The sequence below is a fragment of the Cnephaeus nilssonii genome (assembly GCF_951640355.1).
Source record: "Cnephaeus nilssonii genome assembly, chromosome: 10".
In the NCBI taxonomy this organism is placed as follows: domain Eukaryota; kingdom Metazoa; phylum Chordata; class Mammalia; order Chiroptera; family Vespertilionidae; genus Cnephaeus; species Cnephaeus nilssonii.
The window spans coordinates 53,029,861-53,057,659 of record NC_137081.1 but is presented as its reverse complement, the minus strand read 5'-3'; the positions used below and the strand labels follow the sequence as shown (position 1 = coordinate 53,057,659).

The 27,799-nt window shown below is 38.6% G+C and overlaps 1 protein-coding gene across 2 annotated transcripts in view; it reads right to left on the bottom strand.

The window, feature by feature from the left end:
* KCNH7 (potassium voltage-gated channel subfamily H member 7) overlaps positions 1 to 27,799 on the bottom strand; it is a gene marked incomplete at both ends in the record, with an annotated part of 421,921 nt that overhangs the window by 66,611 nt on the left and 327,511 nt on the right. For both annotated transcript variants that reach the window (XM_079783286.1, XM_079783285.1), the window contains one exon: positions 529 to 954. In XM_079783286.1, coding sequence (XP_079639412.1) covers positions 529 to 954 — 426 coding nt within the window. The remainder of the gene's footprint in view (positions 1 to 528; positions 955 to 27,799) is intronic.

The window sequence follows — 27,799 nt, the reverse complement described above, 5'->3', positions numbered from 1 at the left end:
TCCATATAGTTTCCAGCTTTCCAAGGTATTGGGAACATAAGAAGTATTTTCCAACCTAGATATTATTAAAGAGAAAGCTTGGGAACAAGACATTTCAGAAGATGCCTCTTCTACATAATTTGAACACAAAACAAGTAAGTCTCTGCTCTCTCAAACCACAATTTTGAGTGAAGAAAGAGACATCTTCACCTTTGACAGTTTTATACTCATGGATTAACATGTAGTGATTTTATACCCTGGGAATGTGCTATGTGCTATGAAACACTGTTTTATCATTTAATTTTTGGTTAAAGGTAAACAATCTTTAGTATCTCTTAGCAAAAAGAGAAAGAATTGTGAATTATTTGCAATTGCAAGATGGTTCCACTTCATTTTATAGCATTTTCAACTGAAAATGAATGTCACCTGTGAGATATGGGAAGTTTGTAAAGCAACCAGTCATTTTATTTTATTTTTTTGCAGTTAAAAAATAGATTCACTTTTATCCTTGCAATCTTTCAGAAAATAAGATGCTTAAACTACTCTTACCTCATCAGAACCAGATCCAAAAATCAGCAAGTCGAAGGGAATCGCTGCAACCATGTCAATCAGGAACCAGCCTTTGAAGTAGTGGATCGCTATTTTGGCGGGATCACTTACCACTTCCTCATTCTGATTAACGTATGTAGTTCTGAAGTTGATTAGAATATCTATGATGAACATAATATCCACAATCAAGTCTACCACATTCAAAGGGCTGCAAGAGTAGCCACACTCTCGCCGTTTCTGCTCCTCCCTGTCGTTGAGGAGAAAGGCTGCCGAGTAGGGGGTGAATATAGCAGTGTATATGACCAACAGCAGGATAAGCCAGTCCCAGACGGCCTTGAAAGGACTGTAGTGCAATATTGTAAACTTGTTGATGCGCGGCGTCTGCAGTTTGTATTCGGGCAGGACGTCTGCTCCTAAGGAGAGAACCTGAATACAGGAAGAAAAAACATACACTATATAAAAGTGCCGTTATTCAACCTCCAAACCTATACAAATATTAAGGTAATTAAACAGCAAAATCTATTGGGAAGGATTCACGTAATGGAATCCATAAATTGTAAAGTGCATATTTGAAGAAGCCAGTATAAATCCCTAACTTCAGAAACCTCATTGGTGTTTTTGATAAATATTATTTTCACTAAAAAATAATGAGATAACAAGTACTGGTTACTAGTTCCTTTGGAATGCACTACTAGTCGGAAATAAAAACACATAGATTTTTTTTTTTTTTTTTTAGAAAATCATGAAATCAGTTTGATACATGAGCAATTCAGTTTTCAAACCTAAGAAAGGATTGGCTGTAATGAATAGAAGCAGGCTACTTGGATCCATGATCATGTTCATAGTCTGGGACAAATATACTTACACCTGAACTTCTCCATCACATTTAGAGGATCATGAAGAGAGAATTGTGCAAGGAGATGTTTAGAAGAATAACCTGGAAATGTTGCAGGATTCTTACGTACCAAGCAATGCTCAAACTCTAAGATTTACTCTACTTAATAAGGCACTGAGTAGACTAAAATAGTCCATTTTTTAGAGTTTTAGGTTATCTGAAAAAAAATGAGTTAAACTTGAATCGTGACTTTACCCAGTAGAAAGGTTCGTGTGTTTGTGATTTTAAACCAAATTTTAAAAACAAAGGTAAAAAAAAGTTATTTAGCTACCCAGAAAATGTAAATACATGGGTTTTCAAGAATTTAACATTTTGATGGATCCACAAATGGCACATAGAGGCATTTTTAAAGGAGTGGTGGGTTAAAATTTTACATTATGGATAGCCCACATAAGTGTAATGGCTTTATTTCAAAATGAATCTCACTAAGTAAATTTTCTTAGACTATATTCTTCTAACCACAGCTAATAAACCATCAGCTTTGCAGCACGGCTCTCAGGAAATCCCATTAATTAGTCAAAGAGTGTTATTTCTGTGTTCTTAGTAATTCTATCCATGTAGGTTTTAGCTTAACTATAATAATAAACTATCTCAGACAAAATGCAACTTGCAATTTTATTTTTATTGTCATACTTCTTACATCCCCACCCACATATAAGTTACTGTTCTATTTAAATGAGAAAAAAAACTTGAGAAGTTAAATAACAACCTCACATGAGATACAGCATGACTTTTAAATATAACAGAAAGAGTTCAGTTAAAATAAGCGAAGCTCTTTTTAGATAATAACTAAAGTGATTTAACTAGCTTTGAAAAAAATAATAAAGAACCTAACCATTTTTTTTCAGTCCAAAATAAAGTTGTATATGGAGGAAACAGGGATTTAATTTAAGCTATTGTGAAAAGTGACAGGAATTAATTATTACTAAAAGAGAAATCTGTAAAATAAAGGATTTCACTATTTATTAAACACTAAAAGTCCTCAGAATCCAAGATCTAAATCTATATCAATAGTTCTAGTGATATCTGACTTCCAAAATCCAAATAGGAATGATGTTTAAATAATCTATCAATTCATAAGTGCAGATTGATAGAACATGATCCTGTTATGCTTAGTACAGAAAACCAGTGTAAGATATTTTGGTCTGGAAAGAATGGATCATCTCTTATGGTGTCATTATGTAATGTCTTTTTCTCAAAAATCAGGGACTACTCAGAATATAGAAAGTAAAACCCAAAACCTTATTTTGGCTCTCAAAGTCATCTAAAATATGGACCTATTCTGTCTTCCCAGTTCCTCCTCTCATTAGATTTCTCTATGCACACAGTGTCCTCTGGCAAGACAGCTGCTGAGATCTTCCCAAATTGCTAAATTCACAAATTTCTCTCATAAAAAAAAGTATCGAGTTATGCAAAGAGAACCAAAAAAAGTCATTTTTAAAGACAGGAATATATGTTTGAGCTTGCTCCCTGCTTTAATGACCTGCTTCTGGTAGGTACCTCCCATAGGGGGCAATCTTAATATTTGTTTTAGCAGAAGTTATTCTACATACATATAGCACCTTAGAGCTTCCCCTGAGAAGCAAAACTGTGGATGGAACTCTATCCATAGCACATATGCAAAAATTGGAAAGGAAATAATATTACACGTAGAGTTAAAAGAATGAAGAAAGGCAGGGAGGTATGAAATAATGTGTTGTGGGTTAAGCTGCTGTATAATGCTGATGAATAAAATGCCAGGAAATAGTGGTAGAGGAGGGCAGTGGATAGGGACAGGGACAGGCTATAGAAGATTGTAATGTGACATGATAGTAATCTCAGACTTTCTCATTTAGGTCAGGGTTTCTCACACTTGAATAAAATATAGACTCCTTTTAAGGCTAAGATACTTATTGCAGAACCCCAATGATGATTTATAATATTTAAATTGATAATGTTAGGTAAATATGTACCAAAATAAAACTAGGTTAAAACCTCTTAATATGACTGTTGTGGATTGAATTGTGTACCCCCAAAAGATATGCTGAATCCTTGTATCTGGTACCTGTGAATGTGACCTTACTTGAAAATAGGGTCTTTGTAGGTGTAATCAAGTAATATGAAGTCATGGTGGACTGGAGTGGGCCTTGATGAAATAATTGGTATCCTTACACAAAGAGAGAAATGTGGCTGCAGAGACACAGCCGTGTGACAGTGGAGGCAGAGAGAGCTGCAAGCCAAGACCACCAAGGATTGATGGCAGCCACCAAAACCTGCAAGAAAAACATGGAACAGATTCTCCCTCAGAGCCTCCAGCAGGAACCGTGATTTTGGACTCCCAACCCTCAGAATAACTTGCATTGTTTTAAGCCACTTTGTGATATTTTACTATAGCAACTCTAGAAAACTAATACAATGACAAAAACATAAACAACTAAATTATAAAAAAACTGGAGGCCCAGTGCATGATTGAATCATGCACGTGTAGGGTCCTCTACACGCTTTTGCTTTTCGCGGTGGAGCTGGGTGCCTGTCCGCTGGTGCACCAGGCCTTTCAGAAGCCTCTGGCTCGGCGGAGGCTTCTGAAAGGCCTGGTGCCGGAGCAGACAGGCACCCAGCTCCCACGCTTTTGATGGTCCGTGGCCGCTGAGGGGGGCTACCCTGCTGTTGAGAGGGGCTGCCGCAGACACCTGGCTACCCTGCCGTTGAGAGGCGCAGCGGCAGGCCCCCTCAGCGGCCGCAGATCTGGCCGTTGAGAGGCACAGGGGGCGGGAGTCCTGCCCCCTGCGCCTCTCAACAGCAGGGTAGCCCCCCTCAGTGGCAGCGGATCTGTGCCTCTCAATGGCTGGATAGGCCACCCCGAGTCCTGCCCCCCAGCCTCCTGCCACCCAATCGTGGGCGTAGCGGAGTGATGGTAATTTACATGTTACTCTATTATTAGATAGAATTGCAAAACTATCATCACTAATTTAATATTTGATATACCTGATTGCATTTTGACTAATATGTGTGGTTTGATCTAATAGGTGGACTATTTTTCTCTGTTCTAACCCTCAGTGCCTGTTTGTATTAGCATGTTATCAAAATGATATTACAAAATTCAAAAATTGTATTACCATTATAGGGTAATCTAATCTAATTCTTAATTCAAATTTCATTCCTAATAGGTGTTTAAAGCCAATTTTAATGGTGTTACTTGATACTGTACAAAAGTTTTTTGTTTACGTGAAGTTCAATTTTGCTTTGGAGCATTATTGAATTCTACATTAAGTTATTATCTAATTAAATTATTTTTGGAACTAGGTTCAGAAAGGAAGTTCATTTGCAATATTCAAATGTATCTATTGGTACCAAGCCATTGAAATTTGGTATATACAACAATGGAACATGTTTTGAAAATGCATTTGTAGCAATTGGTATGGTACTAAAAGTTATGGTACAAATTCTTCCGATTTCTGAAAGGCCATGCCATTTTTATATATTATTCAATTCTTTCATGACTTTTACCAGCCAATTATACAGCATGCTAGTGTCATGCAGTCTCATTGAAAATCCAAAAATAGTCCTAGGCACTGAAGCCAGGTCAGATGGCAGTACTCTGTTATTAAGTGATTATCTTATTGATTCAGAAGATTATTATATTGTTTTAGCTTTTCACCAAGATACAGTAATTTTTAAGATTTTCCAGGAGAACTAGAAAGAAGTTCCATATGCTCTTTGCATAATATGTGGAGCATATAGAATTTCTCCATATGATCTCTTTAGTAGGATAGTATGATGTCTTATGTAGATACTCAGTACTCCCAAGAGACATGTGGAAATATCCAGTCCTCTTAAGGTCAAGTTCTGGAATTGGCACAGCATCACTTCTGCCATAATTTACTGGCCAAAGCAGTCACAGGCTATCCAAGATTCAGTAGCATGGAAGGATAGTCTTTACCTCTTGACAGGAAATGACATGCATGGGAAAGAGAAGAATTCAAATTGTGGCCACCTTAGAGATAAGCTGCTACAGGAATTATTGACAATTATTGTTTTTAGGTATGATGATAATATCATGGTTATGTTTTTTTTAAATAGTCCTTGCCTTTTAGGGGTTCACAGGGAAATATTTATTGGTGAAATTACATAGTATTGGGGGTTTTCTTCACTATCATCCAGAATGGGGGAAGATAACAGGGAGAGAGAGTCTGCTTGTATGTAACAATATTAACTGTATGTTGATTTTATTGAAACTGGGTGGTGGGTATTTATTGTTATCTCTAGTTTCACAATATGTTTAAACATTTTCATAATAAGAAGTTTAAAAAATCTAGAATCTCAGCCAGAAAGGTGTAAGATACTTGAGGAAGTAATTTCTTGATGAAAAATAAAGAAATAGGTCTACAAACATCACAGAAGTTTGCATCTATTAAAATTGAGTTGGTTCTGTATCAGGCAAGTTTGGATTCTTGTTTGTACAGAAGAATGGGTACTTTGCTCTCTGCACATCTAATTCATATGATGCTGACCTTATTCAGCAACACAGACCACACACAATCCCAACGTTGCCCCCCCTCCAACTGTTTGCCTTCAAATTTCCATCATGTTGGGGAAAATCACAGGACAAGAAGGCAATTGGACAGGCTAAATCTGCAGAGGCTCATCCCTCTGAGAATACTTGGCTATGTTGTTCATCAGGTTAGGTTAAAATACAGACACTTTTCAGAAACTCATAAGGTTAGGCCTCTTATTGAGACACAGTGTTCTCATATTCAAACTTGAAGCCTTCATTCTAGTTTGATATAGGAGGTATGTTTTTGCATTTCCCCCATAAAACTACCACTGAATGCAATGTATATGTTGTAATATTGCTTTTGTAAATATTTGCATTATCTATTATTTTTATCATTTATTTCTAGAAAATAATTGAGTTCTCTTGAGGAATCAAAGTTTTCATCTCTCTTTCATTTTAAAAACTGACAATGAAAGAGTTATTTCATTAATTGCAGTTTCTTTTTGCTTTCTTGAAGAAAACTATATGAGTTTGGAATTTTAGTACAATTATTTTACGTTGTTTTAATAGTTCTATTTCCATTTTAATGGTCTAAATGCATATATATTTTATAATGTCACCTTATACTTCTTTGGAAATAGGAAAAATGTATAAGTCATAAGTCCCAAGTAAGTTTAAATTAATTAAAAAAGACTTTGGAGTGCTGTTAGAAATAAAATATTAGATAAGTAAGTATTTGTTTTAAAAACATGAGTAAGATTCTAAGGGGTCTATGATTAAAAAGTAAAAGGCAGCTACACAATCTATTAACTTTTCTTAAGAGAGCCAACTTCTCCTACACATTTGGGAAATAAGATACTTTAGACAGGTAAAACATGATTAATTAAACTTTAATAAGGCTTTTCTTTTTTAAATATATGTTTTATTGATTTTTAGAGAGAGGGAGGAAGAGAGAGGAATAGAAATATCAATGAGGATCATTAATGCTCAGCTGTCTCCTGCATGCCCCTTACTGGGCTTTGAGCCTGCAACCCAGGCATGTGCCCTGACCAGGAATCGAACCAGTGACCTCTTGTTTCATGGGTTGACACTCAACCACTGAGCCATACCAGCCGGGCAATAAGACTTTTCTTTTAAGAAGGAAGGAAGGAAGGAAGGAAGGAAGGAAGGAAGGAAGGAAGGAAGGAAGGAAGGAAGGAAGGAAAGAAGATGGGTTAAAACCTCACTGTATTAAAAAAGGGGGAACCCTATGGTCTCCAGAAAAACATTTCTATTTTCTCTTTCCTGAAACCAACAATTAAATATACAGCTTAATACAGTCTAAAATATTGTTCTCTTTACCAAATACAGTTTTCCTAGTTGCTAGGACACTGCTATTTGTTTAACCTCTAACTGCTAAGTGTTATATACAACAAAAATCTATATATGAAACAACACTATTTATTCAATGAAGATCTACTGTGAAAATTTTGTGAGAACACCAGTATTAATAACTACTCTTCTCTTCAAAACAGTGCAATAGGAAATGATTAAGTCTTCCAAAAGATTATATGGCACTTCTGGCAGCTGTTAAAGCCATGCTGAGGTGTTGGTAGAGACTGCTCATCTGTTATTTATCCTTTACTCGGGACTTGCAGTTAACTAATAGGCTAGGTGTATTTTTTACTATTGGGAAGAGCAGTATGTAACAAAATTAATCAGGTAAAACATATAGTATCTGGGGAGATTTAGAATCCCCTGGCTTTGCAGCAGATGTTTTGAGAAATATAGCAAAGCCTGAGCAATTATTGCAACAGGCAGCCCCACTGATGATTACCCAGATATTTAAATTAAAAGATGAAAAGGATTCACACAATAAATCAAATCTGTCACATAGGAAGTTTTTTAATAAATAAAATATTGAAATTAGATTGTAAAATCACTGCAGCATTCTGTATTGAAATAACTTTCTAAGGCTTCAATTAAAGTAGATATTTAATCATTTGTGTTTATGTGCACATCTGTGTATGCATGGATGTTTAATAAGTCGGGATGATTGTATCATTTTGTAAATATCAGAGTCAAGCAGGTTCAGCTAAATGTCTGGTTTAAGTGTTTTGTATGTGCTGTATATGCTAATCTAAAAATGCTGCCTTCTTAATATATGTGTGACTCAGTATAAGAGAAATAGGTTAGATCATATCTTAAACATCCTATATAATAAAGAGGTAATATGCAAATTGACCCTCACACTGTTGCACAAGATGGCCGCTCCCATGTGGTCAAAGATGGCCTGCAGGGGAGGGCAGTTGGGGGCAACCAGGCCTGCAAGGGAGGGCAGTTGGGGGCGACCAGGCCTGCAGGGGAGAGCAGTTGGGGGGACCAGCTTTAGGGGAGGGCAGTTGGGGGCAATTGGACTGGCAGGGAGCAATTAGGCGTCTATCAGGCTGACAGGGGAGTGGTTAGGGGGTGATCAGGCGGGCAGGCAGGCAAGCGGTTGGGAGACTGCAGTCATGAAATGTGAGAGGGATGTCCGACTGCCAGTTTAGGCCCAGGGATTGGGCCTAAATCGGCAGTAAGACATCCCCTGAAGGGTCCCAGATGGTGCAGGCTGGACTGAGGGAACCCCCCCGCAGTGCACGAATTTTGTGCACTGGGCCTCTAGTTTATAATATTTATAAATTACTTAAAATACATACATATTAGAAAATTAATCTCTTGTCCTGGTTGAACCAAGAGGTCACAGTTCAATTCCTGGTCAGGGCACATGCCTGCTTAGCTCATCAATGCTTTATCTTAGAGAAATAGGATTGTTAATACTGACTCTCTTTATGTTAGTCACCAGGTCCGTTGTTAAATTCTGACAGTCAATTCTCTCAGCTGCTCTTTGAGATAATCATTATTATCTATATTTTTATAGATGAGGAAACTAACTCAGGATAAATAATTTACCTGAGGTCTCAGAGACAACTATAATATGATCAACTGTAAAATTCCCTAACCTTATTGAATGCCTATTATTTACTGAAGATTTGATGGGCATTATCTCATTTAAATATTACAGGTTTACAATGTAAGTGTTTGCTGTGGGTTGAATTGTGTCCCCTGCCAAAAGATATGCTCTATTCTAACTCTTAGTACCTGTGAATGTCACCTTATTTGAAAATAGGATCTTTGCAGATGTAATCAACTTAAGATGAGGTAGGTTATACTCAGTGGATTGAAGAGGGCCCTATACAAAGAGGGGAAGAGACAGAGATAGATACACAGAAAGAATGCCACATAACAATGGAGACAGAGATAGGAGTGATGTGTCTATAAGTCAAGGAACACCAAGACTGCCAGCAACACAGAAGCTCAGAGGAAGGCAGGACACCGGTTTTCCTCTATAGGCTTCACAGAACATGCCCCAGCTAATGGCTTGATTTCACACTTTTATCCTTCAGAGTGTTGAGGGAATAAACTTCTGTTTTTTTAAGCCTCTCAGTTTCAATTCATTTCATTATGGGGATAAAGCCTACGTTTTCTTACTGCACATGCTGTTTCCAGAAAAATAATACATTTTATAAGGATCTGTGTAAAACCTTTCATAGTGATAAAAACATTTTTAATAAAATTCTAATCACTTAAGTCAAAATAGTGAATAAAGAGAATTATGCAGAATCACTTCATTTTTTATAAATCTTTATTGTTGAAAGTATTACATATGTCCCTTTTTCCCCCCATTGCTCTCTTCCCCTCTCCCCACCAAGCCTTCACCATCCTATTATCTGTGTCTAAGGGTCATACATATGCGCATATGAGTTCACCGGTTGATCTCCCGCCCCCCCCCCCCCCCCCCCCCCCCCGCCAAATCACTTCTTGTCAAGAGCCTCAATGCTACTTGTTGGGATGGACACACAGATGTAGGACATAGGATGAACAAAACAGAAATGTTAGTGGCCATGATGGACACCCAAAATAAAGAACATTTCCACTAATTAGAAATGCATAATCTGTCAAATATTGCTGCATAGGCTAGACTCTGGGCTGAGATGGCCCTGTTACATATCCCAGCTCTGACGTGGTCATTCAAAAAATCTCCCTGAGCATCAGATTCCTTAGCAGCAACATGAGGACAGCAATACCTACCTCATAAGCCATAGTGTAGTAGGAATTATCAAACACGTATAAAGTTTATAGAGAACCTCTGTTCTATCCTAAATACCCCATAAGTGAATACTACTATTATAATTTTAGACACATTTAACTTGACCAACTCAAAATTAAATTACAAATAACACTGAATGTCAATTATAATTATTGACTGAACCCAATTCTCTGATGTGACCCTTGAATTAAGTCAATCATACAAAGAAAAGATAGCAGAAGACATAATTATGGCTCTTGGTTTTGCTGGTAAGATAAAAGTTTTTCTTTGATTATGAACATCTTAGTTATGCTATGTTGGCTCGTGAGTTATTTGTCAAGTAGTGATTTAAGGAATCAACCATTTTTTAAAAGCTCTCCAACACTTTGCAAAGACCCAGTTTAAGCAAAGAATAACATATTTCTTCATAAAAGCATTTGTCCTGGAACTAGGGAACAGTTAGTTAATTGGGTTGGAATGGCTATCATAAAAAATAACTGCCAATCTGATGGGTGGTTGGAGAAAATTACTTTTGAATATCTTCAGAGAATACATGAATTTCTCAATTTTTCTGCAAGTAATGAAATGGCATTTCTTTAAAATGAATTCAGTAAGTATTTATGGAGTTCCTGTCCACTTTAAAATCTGAGTATAGTTTCCAAGGATCCTGTAGAAATTAAAACACACACACACACACACACACACACACACACACACACACACACACACACATATATACATAGAGATGATATCTGAGGTTCTGCAGTTTCATTATTTTATCTAGCACACATTGTTTGTTTGATTACAATAAATTAGTGTGATTTTACTATGTTTGCATCTTCTAAAGGTCAAGGATTATTGTGTCTTAAAGGCAGAAATAGGCAACACTCTCCATGAAAATTCCAGGATGATGGGGAAATGTAAATGTATGTATATGTGTGTGAGCAAACAGAATTGTCTACCATGGTGTATTGTTCTGGGATATATGGGTGGGCTTTTATTGTTCTGGGATATATGGGTGGGCTCACCTATGACCTACAAATGAGGTAAAAACCTTGCCTTAGGGCATACATTTTTCTGAATCCCTTAGAACCACAAACACATTTATAATGAGAGAGAGAGAGAGAAAGAGAGAGAGAGAGAGAGAGAAAGGCAAAAGAGTAAGAAAAAGAGATGTTTAGAGAGAAAATGAAGCATAAAGTAAAGTAATGGGGGTGGCATTTTGGAAATGTGCTCACAGTTACAGTAAAGTCAGAGATGGCGTCTTGACTGACTGAAGCACAGAGGAACTGCTTCTCCATTACTGATAGATTTTCTTCCTGAGTATTTACAAGGCGAATGGTGTGCTAATAGTTGAGTCTGCTTCGCTTTTAAATAACTTGACTTTAAGAACAGTTTCTCCTTCCTTCTATATTTCAAAATGAGAAATGTCTTCTAGTTGAGGATTTAGTACATTCAGTTTATAAGTAGCATCAGCAAGTGTATGACATTCTTACCAAATTTGTAGTTTATGAGTCTTGGTTTGACCATATTTTAGGATTAATGATCAGTTAATATCATTAATCTGATCTTAATTGCAGGAACCTATTTAAGTAATTTCCTTTAGTAAAAACATCATTGGAAGGCCATCCTTTGCCTCCTGGACTTGTTCTTTTTGGAGGTCTGTCAAACTTCATTTGGGACCCAGAATAGCAAGAAGTAGAACATTGCCAGGAATAGCAATAAGTAGAACATTAGACAATAAGTAGAAATTGTCTACCGGTCAATTCAATAAAACCATAAGAAGTAAAACAAGATGTCTTCTACAGAGTCAGGTGTTAAAAAAACCTATTTTGTCTCTTTTCTTCCTTCTTTTTTCCCTCCTTCCTCCATTCCTTCTTCCCTTTCTTCCAAAATGAAAAGGTTTAACAGATACTAAACTTCTGCAAGGAGAAATTATAACTTAGGGTACAGAGTTGTTTACTAGATTCTGAACTGCCTGGTGGCCTTAACCATGTTTGCTCTATTTTTGCACCTAAAACCATGCCATGTCCATTGCTGCCCACAGAGTAAGTACTCAATATATATTTTTTATTGGACAACTAACCTGTCACCCAAATAGTCAAAAATGCATGAGAAGTAGGAGATTAATTGCATGATAATTTATATTATTTTTTTAAAAATTCAAAAATGTCTTGTTAAGACTCAGAAATAACCCTTATGTATGGCATGGGAAAGTTGATTACTAAACACCTATATGCCTCTTTCTTGTTCAAATAATAAAATAAAAACAAAGAGCAGCAACAATAAAAATATTTAAAAAGAATATTCTATATTCAAAAATTACTGAAAAATATTCACAAATTAATTTTAATTATTATATATTATCTGTTCTTTTAAGAGAGAAAACAAACCAAATATTCTACTATAATCCATGATGAGTCTTAGAATTAAATCTGACACTGATTCCATCATAGTAAAAAAAGAATTATACCTAAACAATGGCTAGAAGTATCACTGAGATAACTTTCTTTGATAACCAACTATCAATCACAGTCTACCTTTTAGTCATGCTGAAGAAATTTGAGTAGTGAATTCAAGAAAATCATCTTTGCTCTTTTAAGTAACTTTAAAACAATGGGCATATGAATCATCTGAAGTAAATGAAAAAAAAAATATGGCATTCTCAATTATTCAGAAGACTTGATATAGAAACATAATTTTGTATCAAAGATTCATTAGCTTTCTATTTTTGTTCATCACCTTGCAGGGGTAACTTCCTAGGAGGCAATTATTCTTAATTCTAAATTGTCCTGCAATTTAGAATTTTGGCTATTATGTTTTTTATCTTATTAGAATTTTTTTTTTTTGGGGAAAAAAAACAACTAAGATTTTTTTACTCCTATTCATGTTCCCTAGGGAGAGGACATGAATAACACTTATCTGAAACAAAAAGTATGATGCAAGTGACACAGAACAAATAAAAATCAAGCCAGTTTATGCCTCCTCATGATAACCTCTAGCCTAATGAATGTGTAATAATATGATTATGACCACACTTCAATCTTCTTGACTTCTTTATATTTGCATCTTTTACATCTTATTGATAGATAAAATATGCAAATTTTTTCAAATATAGTTAAAAACTGTTATATTTACTCTTTGTCAGAGATACATATAAATAGCAAAAGACATGTATTATTTCCTTTCAGATTTTTTATCCAATTTTACGTGGTAAACAGGAACAATGTCTAGCATAACTAATTTCATAACTAACCCTTCTTATTAATTTTGCCTTATTGGTACATTAAGCCTTTCATATATAGAGTAGCCACTGAAATCCATTTTCTATTGGTTTCTAAATCAGTGGTCCCCCAACTCTTGGATTTTAGAGTTTGGTAAAACTAAAAAGAAATGGGATGTTTTGTGGTATTTCCCACATTAGGAATGTTATGAAAAGCATTCATCTTTCTCTACCACCATTATTTCCTAAAGGTATGTTAATATAAAAAATCAGAAAGGACAAACTCTTAAAATAAAAAGCAACCATTTTAAATAAGTTCAACTTTATGAAATCTTGTTATGCTGTTTCTCCTTTCTTACTTTGTTGTGGGCAGTTCAAATTGTACTATCAGCAAGCACTGCTCTGAAGACCAGGGTTTTCAAATATTGCCACACTGATTATCTCAATTATAACATACACAGGTTGAGTTAAGCTCTCTCTAAAATCCCTCCCAGTCTTAACATACTCTAAATTTCTGATTTTTACTGAACTTTTAATACTGTAAATTACTCTGTTAGTCAAGGATGGTTACTACATTGGTGATATTAAAACCAAGCTCTAATGTGAAAGGGAAAGTTTCCAATATATAAATTTAATTTTTTTAAAGCATAAGGATGCATCCTATATACTCATTTGATAGGCATTTGCCATGGTAGTGCAGGACTTGATGGTGGCAGACCCCTGAGCCTGAGGTTTCTGCCCATGTGTATTTTGTCTGTAACCCAACTGTTCTAGAGTAAAGGCTACCTCAGATCAATCATTTTGGTCACGAGGATATTATTCTGTTCAGTAAGAACTCAGTGACTCCTGCTGAGTAATAATATGTACTGTATTCTTGTTAACAGTATAAGTTGGACCTGACCATAGTTAATTGTGTGTATTAATATTATACAATTATAAACAATCCACGAAGTATCATGTAAATGGGCATCCTGCCATGCAGTCATGAATCTCCTTATCCCATTTTTATCTTTTTCCCTTTGCATTTTTAAGTAGCTATGGATCTAGAGGAGGCACCTATTTTCCAAGATGATTGTCCACCATTCAACTATTTTTCAAATCCATCTTTAAGATTTTCTTTTTATACAGGTTTTCTTTGAACTAAACCTCTGAAGGTAATCAGAATTAACACAGCATTACACAAAATCAAACCTAACATCTCATTAGTGTGCTATCTTGTCTTTGTTTAATTGACTACATCCCTGTCACTATAAGCTCAATGATTAGAGGCTAAGCTTATAACGGTGATACAAGTGAGTGTATAAATATATTATCTGTATATCTGTATTCACACACACACACACACACACACACACACACACACACACACACACACACAAATATCTATGTTGGTATGTTGGCTAGAAGTCTGAAAATGGCAGGAGACAGAGACACTATGTAAAATGTGCTAGGAAACTATTGCCTGGCAATACTGTATCATGAAAGAAACTCAGAAGACAAAAAACCCATTTCTATAGTTTACTATACATGTTGTAGATCAAGAATGTCTAATTCCTAGTGAGCTAGCAGCATTCAGGCTGCCATCTTTAATGGTATTACTTTACTGTAACTAGGTGGGGTTCCTCCTTCATTTTGAGGACTCATAATGGGCTTTAAGTGATTGCCATTCAGGTAAAATGCTTGAAATTATTGCATTAACAGTAAATTTTGGAAAAAGTTAATTGGGTGCTAACATTATAAATAAGTTGCTGTGAGGAGAGGTGATTCTAACACATTAAATGTCATCCAGAGTAATGGCGAATGATTTTGAAGGGAGAAATGATCACTGACAAATGACGAGATGCATTATTTTATCAACCTTTGCTTATGTCTGCTCTTGAGAGAAGGAGGTGAATTATCCTGAGCAGCATGTCATTTCCAAGTAATTCTGTTTGACTTCAGCATGGATTTTAGTTCCTTCCTATGACAGTGGGAGGCTTTCTTCTGGGAATCCACAAGATATTAAAAAAGAATAAGAAAAAAAAACACATACAGCCTAAAGCCTCCCACACTGATGGAAGGCTCACAAGCTAGGTAAGTTGCTTGTCTTTGGGGAAGAGGTTAGTCAGCAGAAGTCATCATGTCACAGAAAAGTTGGAAGTGATTCTTTCACCAAAACTTGTGAAATCAATATTTCAACTTATATCTATATCTAAAACACTGTGCTCGATCAGCTGGTGAACTTGTACATTTAAGTGCCAGGAGCCAATTCTATTGGTTGCTTAGGTGTTTTGTTGCTCACACCCCTTTGTCCTCTCCACCTTGAAGTAAACCACCTGGCAGTGGTGGGCTCAGCAGTGACCCCATTTAAATGTGTTTGGTTATGAATTTTAGCACCTGTTTATCTTAATTGGAAGAGTCTGATTATTGGCTGCTGATACACTCTAAATTTAAATTAGAGAAAAAAATGAGCCAGACTCCATATATGCAGAAATACAGTCATCTTTCTCTGGAGGCACTCACATTTTAATAGGGCCATAGAGCAATAAATAGAGCATGACAATACAGCAGTGTGATATGTATGATAATAGAGTTAGGCATGTGAGCTGGGGGAGTATAAGAAGGGCCACCTGACCCAGAATTGTTGTTGTTGTTGTTGTTGTTGTTGTTGTGTGTGTGTGTGTGTGTGTGTGTGTGTGTGTGTGTGTGTGTAGATTTCCTGGAGGAAAACTGAAGTCTCTGAATTGAGTATTTAAGCATAAATATAAGTTCTTCAGAGAAAGAAGAATAGGGAAAGGCTGTTCAGGAGAAGGGGGCTGTCCTATAAGAGGTCAAAATTGCCTTCGCACTATAGGTTGTTATAGTTGCACTCTATGTTGTGAAGTGGCTCCAGAGAAATTGGGGAAGTTATAATCACCTCCCCTTACTGAGGCCTTACCATGTGCTCGATAGTGTGCCACAAGCTGCACAAGGATTACCTTCTTTAATTACCACAACAATCCTATAAAGTAGGTATTATTATTGTTTCAAGTTTCAATGAGGAAACTGAAGTTTTGTGAGGTTAATAAACTTTCCCCAAGGCTTAAAACCGATAAATTGTGGAGCCAGGATTTGAACCCAGACAGCCTGTCTTTAGAGCCCAGGACCTTAAAGACCATTTAATATTGCCTTTATGCCCTATATATAAAGGGTCTTGTATGTCATGTGAAGAAGCTTAGACATTCTCCTGAGGACAACTAGCATTTGTTAAACAAAACAATCAGACTTTCAGTTTTTAAAGACCTCTTTGCCATAGCAAGTGTTGTTTGATTGGAGGAGACAAAATCAGGCTCCAAGACTAACGAGAGGTGGTTGCTATAATTTTTCAGAGAGACACACTGAGGTTTGAACAAAGATTGTCCCTCACTGTGGAAGGCAGCCTCTGCGAAGGCCCCCAGTGGTTTCTGCCTCCTGGAGTTCAGTGTCGTGGTGTAATCCCTTCCCCTTGAGTGTAGAGTGAGTTTATTGACTTGCTTCTAATGGCTAGAGTATGGCAGATGTGATGGGAAGTCACCCGCAGTATTCAGTTATACAAAGACTGTGGCTTCGGTCTTGCGTGCGCACCCTCCCTCTCCCTTGGACTGCTGCTCTGGAGGAAGCCAGCTGCCATGGTGTGAGGCAGCCCCACACCGAGGCTCAGAAGCCAGCCACAGCCCCTTGAGTGAACTTGGAAGCTAATCCCTCCCTAGCCTCGCCTGGAGGTGACTGCAGCCATGGCCGTCACCTCACTGCAGCCTTGAGAAAGACCTTGAAGGGGAACCACCGAGCTAAGCCTCTCCTTGATTCCTGACCCACAGCAACTGTGGAAGGAGAAATGCTTGTGGTCTACAGTCACTGAAATTTGGAGTAATTTATTACTCAACAACAGAAAACTAACATGCCAGGAACTATCACCCTAATCATCATATATACCTCAAGCCCCTGGAGACACTTGGCATATATGTGGCAGGTTGACATTGTTTAATGATGTCATTTGCGTACAGAATACTATGTAGGAGGCTTTTTTCTGGGAGAATATTAGTACCTCTAATTGACAGGAAAGCCCTGACAAATTCTAATTGCCTCATAATAATCTGTTTTTGTCTATGTTTCTCGCAAAATATATTTCTGGTAATTTTAGTATCATTTTGGAAGGCCTGACAGTGAACCCTTATTGCCACTAATGTGGCATGAGGAAGATAATGGAACTTGCATTCCCACTCTGGACCCAGATTGCCCCTCACTCTGGATATTAAGCCAGCTCTTTATCACCATCTGGGTGCATAGAGGAAACCACATGTGTTTTCACAGAGTTGCTATTGCATCACATACAGTATAGCCAAGTAAGTGACTGTTGCGTATACAGCAAATGCTTTTTGACACAGATGAGATTGTGATGCACACCTATGGCCGAATTTCACAACTATATGGGATATTTACAACCCTTAAATATCTGCCTTTCATTATGTATTCTCCCCTAAATAGCTGACATAGGAGAAGGCACATTTAAAATGGATTCCTTGAAGGCCCCCCACCCCCACCCCTGAGGTGTACTTGCTCAGCTCCTGAGGCAAGGGCTGTATGCATACAGTTGGCTCAGAGGAGCTGGCACCCTTGAAACTGCAGCAGCTGCACTGAACAATTACCAGGCTCTGACGGAGAACATTTCCCGTGGGGGACAAAGAGCCAGCTGGGCATTGCTGGTGTTTGTCTGGTGGATGTTTGTTAGTTTGTGTGAACACTCAGATTCCCTGGGCAGCATTCAGTGGGTGAGAGAATTCAGTCTAGAATACATTAACCCAGAAAACGGCTACTGGAGAAGACCCTCTTGTGGGGGCAGTGTGTGCCTTCAGCAAGCAAACTGGCAAGCCTCGGCCAAAACATTAGGAACTTGGATGAAGCCCCTGAAGCTTGGCATCTCATTGAAGGAGTCTGGCGCCCATTAATGAAATTCAATCTATCAAGCCTTAGCTTTCTCAATGTAACCTGCTGAAATAATGTCCTTAAACTCTCCGGTCAAAATTACACTGGAATTTCACACACAGACCAAACTTCTGGTATATAAAGATTACAGGACATATTCATTATACCAGAGGCTGTATCTAAATATTAATAGTTGCTCAGATTGCTCTCAGATAAGATCACCTCAAAGCACCTTAATACACTCAGTAATTCAGAAAAACTCATTATCTTGAAACTATCATTAACCTTGTGATGAAGACAGATGCTGAAACGAGGTGATTTTTATAGCAGCTTTTTTGTCTGTAATGCAATATATATTTAAAATGAAGGTTATGAATCTTAAACTAATGAAGGGTTTTCTTAACACTTCATTTTAAATTACTTCCATTTTGCTAAGCTATATATCATTTGGTCTGTCTCTTTAAAAACTATAGGTTCATTAGCACATTTTACTAATGCATTTTATACCATCTTTAAGTAATCTTGAGATAAACAATGAAACAGCGGTTAGCTTTCCATTCCCTGTAGTAAATGATAATGGTAGATAACATCATGTATTGCTTATGAGTTGAGGAAAGAATACTTTTCCAGAGACTATTTGCAAATTTGAAGCTTCAAAAAATACTAGCCTGTCCTTACCTCTTGTAGAGACAGAGCTTCTCAGATGTTAAAAGAGATTATGCATATGATTAAGTCCCACATTTGCAATACACGCTTTTGTGGTAACAATAAAAATGCGCATTGGTCAGGAGCAGAAGATGTACCCCTGAGCATCATGTAATGTTTCATTTGCCTTGGGAGATAAGAAACAGGACATCTAAGGTTTAGGCTAGCCACATAAACCTTGTCACTCACTAGTACCTATTAAAACTATTTCTAAAGAAAAACCTTCTAACTGCAGTGAAAAGGAAGATTGAAAGATAAATGTGACATTTTTGCCTGGGCCTTGGTAACAATTAAGGGCTGTGTCTTGAAAGTGTAGAGGCTCAAGATCATTCCTGACATTTTGCAGTTTTTCCTGCCATGACATTTCTTGGGATCGGAGCTCTCACCTCCTAGCTTGGACTCACTCAGTGGGACACTAAGGCCCTGCAGGCACCACAAGTGTTCAGAGGTTAAAGTACCTTTGGAGAGTAAAGGAGCAGGGTGAGCAAGAGGCAAAGACAAAACAGAAGCTTTGCAAGACAGAGGCCTGGCAGCCGCACCAGTCACTTTCTTATACCTTTGGCTCTTTTTCCACTTCCAGTTCTATCTTCCCCAACAAGGAGACGTGAGAAAAAAAAGTCAATGAGTCTTCCCTGTAGGCTTTAGAGAAGGAAAGAATTTAAATGGATAAAGTTTTAATTCTTTTCTTTTCTTTCTGGTTTTTTTTTTTTTTTTTTTTTTGCAGTTGGCAGGCCCTAATAAAAAAGCAGTCTGTCATTTTTGTCTTCACAGGGAATAATACTGATGAACATATGAAGCAAAAATACTATAAACTGTACAACAAAGTATTTTGTGTTCATGCTTCCTTATTTTCATTCTTTTTATATTATTGGATAAAATATTGTTCAGCTCTTAAAAGCCAAATACCATAATAGATTTCGGAGGGGGCTTGTTAGAAATCTGGCTCTGAAACCAACAACAAATCATAGCAGACTAGACATATTAAAATTTAACTTTTAGTTAAGATTATTAAATTATCCCTTCTTAATTGTCATAGCTAAGGAGGAGAATGTAGTCCTGTCCCACAAGGGGCCTGTAGGCCTTGCTATAAGCAAGTTTCAAAAGGTATCTCTGCTTAATAAGGTAAGAGAAGAATGTAGCCAGTTAAGCATAAAATGGATAGCTCTGTTCTTTTCTATTTGCTCTTAAGAAAATGTCACTGACTCACAATCCTAAGATGTCGTACAGATCTTTCTTTCTGTTTGAGGCCATCTGGCCATAGTCACATAGACCTGGACAGGATGCCACCAGGAGATGAGTAAATCAGATTGTGGAAGCTTGCATAAGAACTGACCAACCAACACAGCCCTCCTGACTTTGGACCCCTTAGTCATGATTACTCATGATTTTTGTCCTATAAAACCTCTTGTCTGTAAACCATTAAGGAGTTCTGGCTTTGAAACCACTTAGTTTCCCATTCTGAGTGGTGTCATTTATAATAAAATAGAAAATCTTTCTCCATTGTAAAGCCCAATGTCAGTTCTTGACTCACAGGCATACAGGTGGGCATGGATTCTCTTTTTACTCGTTCAATTTCAGCTCCATTGTGCCTCCTCAAACACAGGCCTACTATTCCTAAGAAAAATAGATATCCATCCATCCAGCCAGCCAGCCATCTGACATTTACTGAGCACCAACAATGTATCAGACACTAGGAAAATCATGAGAGACAAAAAAAGGGCACTACTCTTGTTTTTAATGAGTTTGCATACAAGAGGGGAGAAGTCCAGCATAACACAAATGACTGCACAAATAAAAATTTGATTACAATTGAAGTCATTATATATATATATATATATATATATATATATATATATACACACACACACACATATATATATATATATATACATATGTGTGTATATATATATATATATATATATATATATATATATATATACACACACACACACACACACACACATACATATACACACTAGAGGGGCCCGGTGCATGAAATTCATGCATGGGGGGGGGGAAATGTCCTTCAGCCCAGCCTGCACCCTCTCCAATCTGGGACCCCTTGAGGGATGTCCGACTCCAGTGGGATCGGGCCTAACCGGGCAGTTGGACATCCCTCTCAAAATCCAGGACTGCTGACTCCCAACTGCTCACCTGCCTGCCTTCCTGATTGCCCCTAACTGCTTCTGCCTGCCAGCCTGATCACACCCTAACCACTCCCCTGCCAGCCTGATTGATGCCTAACTGCTCCCCTGCCAGCCTGTTTGCCCCTAACTGCCCTCTCCTGCAGGCCTGGTCACCCCTAACTGCTCTCCCCTGCAGGCCTGGTCACTCTTAACTTCCCTCCCCTGCAGGCCAGGTCCCCCTTAACTGCTCTCCCCTGCAGGCCTGGGTTCCCCCCAACTGCCCTTCCCTGCAGGCCCAGTCACCCCCAATTTTCCTCCTCTGCTGGCCTGATTGCTCACAACTGCCCTCCTTTGCAGGCCTGGTCCATCTCAACTTCCCTCCCTTGCTGGCCATCTTGTGGTGGCCATCTTGTGTCCACATGGGGGCAGGATATTTGACCACATCGGGGCAGCTATCTTGATCTTGTGTGTTGGAGTGATGGCCAATCTGCATATTACTCTTTTATTAGATAGGATAGAGGCCTGGTGCATGGGTGGGGACCAGCTGGTTTGCCCTGAAGGGTGTCCTGGATTAGGGTGGGGTTCCCTTGGGGTGTGGAGAGGCCTGGGCAAGGGGCCTGTGGTGGTTTGCAGGCCAGCCACAACCCTGGTGACCCAAACAGAGGCCCTGGTATCTGGAATTTATTTACCTTCTACAACTGAAACTTTGTAGCCTGGAGCAGAGCCAAGCCTCCTGCTCGCTCCGTGGCCGGCAGCGTTTCTGTTTGGATTTGTTTACCTTCTATAATGAAACTTTGTATCCTTGAGTGGAGGCCTGGGCCCGCCAGAGTGTGTGGAAAGCTTGGCTTCCTCTGTTACCAGGGAAACCCAAGCTTCCCTTCTGGTAGCCATCTTGGTTGGGGTTAATTTGCATACTTGCCCTGATTGGCTGGTGTGCATGGCTTGGCTGGTGGGCGTGGCTTATGTAGCGGAGTGATGGTTAATTTGCATATCACTCTTTTATTAGAGAGGATATATATGTGTGTATATATATATATATATATATATATATATATATATATATAAAAGAAAGGTACTATGAGATCATAAAACTGGGTGAATTTAACATAGTCTAGTGGTGTTGAGGGTGGTTCAACAAGGCATCCTTGAGGAATGGTATTTAAGCTGAAGTGGGTTAGGTATGCTGGTGGCACATAGAGGTGAGACTAGAGACAGGTAGGGCTCACACACCTGGAGTGACTGCCTTGGGGCTCCATGTATTTCCCTAGACCTAGGAATCTAGATTTCTCCTGTTAAAAGCTATCTTCATCTCCCATTAGTACCCCATGTTTTCCCACTTAGTTGTTCTTCACAGCTTTGAGAGCTTCAGAAGTTTTCCCATGTGGATTAAAGTTTATAGACTATTAGAGATAATCATGGGCCAACAGATTGTGAACAAGCAACTGTGACCTCCTTAAGATCACAGGACATCATGTATTACCTCCGTGTTGAACATCTTGTAGATTTAAGTTACTTGTTTGTTACAAAAGTTTTAAGTTTAATAAAAATTATTTGTAATTTGTACATTCATTCTGTGACTCTTCTAAAGTAACCCTTGAGCATATTTTGTTGGTTTCTGCTCTCATAGGCTAAATATTTCCTTATTTCATTTTGCAAAATTTCTCCTCCACCCCACAAAAAAGAACCATTTTAGAGAATGCACAAAACTATTTGAACCAGGTCATCATCTGGTTAATTCAAAATTGCATAAGTCTAGATGAATTAGGTTTTCAAGGCTTTATTACACAGTATAGTTCCCCATCTTTCAGTCCAATATGAAGCCATAGAATCATGAGTACCAGCAATTTCTGGTGCTAATTTAATTTCCAACTTGCTTGCCTTTGGTGTAAGGTAGGCCCTCTGGCAGTTCAAGCTCCTGACCTACTTAGAGTTTATTTTATGCTCTGGAATGCAGCCCATTTTATAGAGCAGGTTAAACTCTAGAACAGGTCATTAATCATTGTAGCTCCCTGGGCTTTCCTGGTGCTTTTGAGAAAGAAGCAGAACTGATACAAATAAAACATGTAGGGAATTTTTATTTTGAAAGCTTCAAATCTGCTCACAGAAATCACCAGGGAGGAGAGATACTGTATTCTAAATTTAGGTAGGTGGAAAAGACTCAATTACTGGAAAATGTTGCCTTCCTCTAACAGGAATGGGGAACATGAAAATCTAAATGTCCTCTTTTAAAGTATATAAAAGGTCCTTCGATATATTGAGTTTATATCTTATAGTTATTGATAAACTGAACATAAGGTATTTATCTTTTAAAACTAATGATAATTATTTATTAGCTTAAGGACACCCTTATCATCAATCAAAGGTTTTATTTTATGTTATAGACTATCAGAGTTTGGCTTTCTAGTGAAAACAGAAGGCTTATGAAAAAAAGAAAGAAAAGAAAACAGAAGGCTTATGAACTTTATATATTCTTGTAGATTTTGAGAAAGCATATGTTTTTATTCATGAGAGCTAATGATTAGTACCCAAAGTACAACTCCAAACTCAACTGAATAAGCAATTAGCTTTCACAATTTAATAGTAAATCAAGTAATGATACATATTTTGCTACTTGTTCGATATTTATAGACTAGAAACATATATTTACTCATAGGATACATAAGCTCTCAAGGGGCAGTCACCTAAGGACACTCAGAAGGATTGAAGGGAAAACATGTGAGGTCCTAAGGACAACTTTTATGAGAACAGCAGCATTGTTCTTGATACTCCCTTCTCAGTTTCACTGCTGGACCTTGGCTCAGTTTCATCCTTGTGTCTACAGCACCCTCTCCATTATTCTAAATGCTATGCATCATTCAAGGCTCAGAACAAGTCCTCTCCCATGAAGTTTCCCCTGACTGTGCAGCTATACCTTTACCTGATTTCTAAATGCAAATATTGTCTGGCCCATGTGTGCTATTCTTCATACACAGCACTGTAGTATATTTTAAATTATGTCATATATTCTAACATAACTTAAAATATGTTAGTCATCCCAAACATCCCAGAAAAAGCTTCATTGTACCTGCTCATGCATGGTACAATGCATGGCAGGTAGAAAGGGTCTTATGTGTCATAGGTACACCATAAATGATGCCTCCTGAGGATAGATGCAGTGGAATAAACCCAAGATACAACATTAAGAAGCTCTGCATGTGTTGTGAAGATTGTTCCTATTTGTATGATGACTGAAATATAGACAAGAATCAGATCTGAAGAGCTGAAGGAAAATATTTTTACTACCTGGGGATGCCTTCAGAGAGTCCTTGATAGAATTCTTACTAATGCCTTTCTGTCTTTCTTAGAATAGAAATAAGTGCAGGCTGATTCTCAAGACAGAGGAATGGAATTTATTTTAATTTATACTTCATGACAATGTCATCTTAGATTTTATTTGAAGGTACTGCAAATGAAACCTGATATTCTGTGAAGAATGATTTTGCCAAGGAGACCATAATTTCCCAAGGATTTAATGAAGCTATTTCATGAACTTGCAAGAGAAAAGAAAATCTCTAAAGACAGGTGTTACATTAAGCCATAAAAAATGAAATTCTAATTAGTCAATATAAGAATTCTGTTGTTTAAAAATATAGGGATATGGAAATGCTATTATTTTATTTTTTAATATATTTTATTCATTTCAGAGAGGAAGGGAGAAGGAGAGAGAGATTGAAACATCAATGATGAAAGAGAATCATCGATTGGCTGCCTCCTGAATGCCCCACACTGGGGATCGAACCTGCAACCCGACCGAGAATCAAACCATGACACCCTGGCTGGTTCATAGGTTGATGATCAACCACTGAGCTGTGCTGGCTTGGTGGAAATGCTATTATTTTAAACTAGCACGGTGGGGGGTTGTCCCTTAGCCCAGCCTGTACCCTCTCCAATCTGGGACTCCTGGAGGGATGTCCGACTGCCCGTTTAGGCCCGATCCTGGTGGGATCGGGCCTAAACGGGCAGTCGGACATCCCTCTCACAATCCAGGACTGCTGGCTCCCAACTGCTTGCCTGCCTGCCTTCCTGATTGCCCCTAACCGCCTCTGCCTGCCAGCCTGATCACCCCCTAACCACTCCGCTGCCAGCCTGGTTGATGCTTAACTGCTCCCCTGCCAGCCTGTTTGCCCCCAACTTCCCTCCTCTGCCAGCCTGGTCACCCCTAACTGCCCTCTCCTGCAGGGTTGATCACCTCCAACTGCCCTCCCTTGCAAGCCTGGTCCCTCACAACTGCCCTCCCTTGCAGGCCGGGTGCCTCCCAACTGCCCTCTCCTGCTGGCCATCTTGTAGTGGCCATCTTGTGTCCACATGGGGGCAGGATCTTTGACCACATGGGGGCAGCTATATTGTGTGTTGCAGTGATAATCAGTCTGTATATTACTCTTTTATTAGATAGGATAGAGGCCTGGTGCATGGGTGGGGGCCAGCTGGTTTGCCCTGAAGGGTATCACAGATAAGGGTGGGGGTTCCCTTGGGGTGTGGGGCGGCCTGAGCGAGGGGCCTGTGGTGGTTTGCAGGCCGGCCATGCCCCTTGGCAACCCAAGGGGAGGCCCTGGTATCTGGAATTTATTTTCCTTCTACAATTGAAACTTTGTAGCCTGGAGCGGAGCCAAGCCTGCTGCTCCCTCCGGGGAGGCAGCCATCTCTGTGGCAGTTAATTCACCTTCTACAATTGAAACTTTGTAGCCTTAAGCGGGTGAGCCCGGCCAGGGTGTGCGGAAAGCTTTGCCTCCCCTGTTGCCGCCAGCAACCCTGGCTTGCTCTCTCAAGCTCCATTCTGCCGCCATTTGTTTGAATTTGTTTACCTTCTATAATTGAAACTTTGTAGCTTGAGTGGAGGCTTAGGCCTGCAACGGCTATGGAAAGCTTGGCTTCCTCTGTTACCTGGGAAACCTTGCTCTCTGTGGCTGTAGCCATCTTGGATTGGGGTTAATTTGCATACTCGCCCTGATTGGCTGGTGGGCGTGGCTTGGCTGGTGGGCATGGCTTATGTAGCGGAGTGCTGGTTAATTTGCATATTACCATTTTATTAGAGAGGATAGACACCTGTGGTGGATGCATTTTTCTTATTTTTCTTGTTTTTTACTACAATGAAAGTGGGTCCATCTACAGTAAGCACAGGAAACCCAACACATTCATAAATATACCTCACTAATGAGCTATCTTCAAGAGGAGCCTATTTTGCTCTAGCTGATTTGGCTCAGTGGATAGAGCCTTGGCGTGCAGACTGAAGGTCCCGTGTTCGATTCCAGTCAAGGGCACATGCTGCGGTTGCAGGCTCAATCCCAAGTAGGGGGCATGTAGGAGGCAGCCATCAGTGATTCTCTCTCATCATTGATGTTTCTATCTCTCTCTCCCTTTCCCATCCTCTCTGAAATCAATAATTTTTTTTTTTTAAAGAGGAGTCTATTTTACTGATCCCCTAACTCCTTCCAAAGATGAAGAGAGGAGGATGATTATGGCAATGGGGTTGGGTGGTACCTGAGGAAAGTTAAGTGGCAGGAAGTTTTGGGATGATAAGAAGGCCTGCTATCCCTTCACTTCCTCCCACTATGTTTTCATCAATAAAATATCCTCTTGAGGCAGTGATTTTCTCCATCATGATGCAAACACATCCCAAGGAGAACAAAAATCCCAGTTTTTCATGAAGGTTTATATGAAATACTCTCATAAAACTAGTAACATTCAGAAAACCTGGATTTTTATTGCAATGAGAACAATGGAGGGAATTTCTTTTTAAACAGACTTGAATTGCAATTTTGTATATTACTTTAAAACATTTGGATAGTCTATTGGGTGTCTTCCCACAGTAACCTCTGGAACTTAGCCTTCCCTATCCACTAGGCTTGAAAATCTCTGTGCTAATGTTTGTGTGTGCCATCTGCCCTCAACTGCCCATGTCTCTAGCTGGTTAACATCTTCTACCATTTCTCTTCCTTCATATTTCAACGTAGGCATGGCTTCCTCCAATGCCTCCAGGCTGGGTTAGATGCCTCTTCTCTGCTCAGAGATCACCCTTACTCCATAGTACAATTTTTATCACATCTCTTTATGGGTTCTGTTAATCCTTCTGTCTTTGTGCACTCAGGTGGTAGGGATGTGTTACCATTGCAACAGGCTTTCTAACACAGTGTCCCGTTCAGAGTTGATACTCTATACATATTTGGAGAATGAGAGAATCATTTGTTTTGCCTCATACTTAACACATTTAGTGAGTCCCTACAACAAGGAAGGTATTGTCCCTACTCATATCCTTCAATCAATGTAGACAAGAACATTGGCAGTATTGAGTGATAAGGCCTGGCATTAGAATCCAGGTGACATGCTCTGATCTCCATTTAGAGGCAAATAGTATCAGAGTTTCAATCTCTTACAGTTCAGCACAGGCTGGTCCTCCCAAAATTGCTCTATCTGTTACAATGTCCCCCATCACTTCTTGCCTCTTTCCTTATTGGTAAAAAAAGAAGAGAGGACAAGGACAGAATATATAAAAGGGGGAGTATACTTAATTTTCATGAGTCTTATTTGACCTACCTGGCACCTAGAAAGAACTTTAAATGAGTGGGTCCATGAGGGCCTTATTTCCTCCTACCAAAGTAATACCAGAAGTTAGAATCTTCTGAGAGTACTAAGAATGTACAAGATAAAATGGCATTTTCTTTAGCTCAGTTACAATCTGATGAGTGAGGACTGTGCTAGTTTCTTTGGAGCATATTTTTCAAATCCTACCTAATAATAGACAAATATGCAAATTGACCGTACCTTCGCTATGTCCGCAATTGGC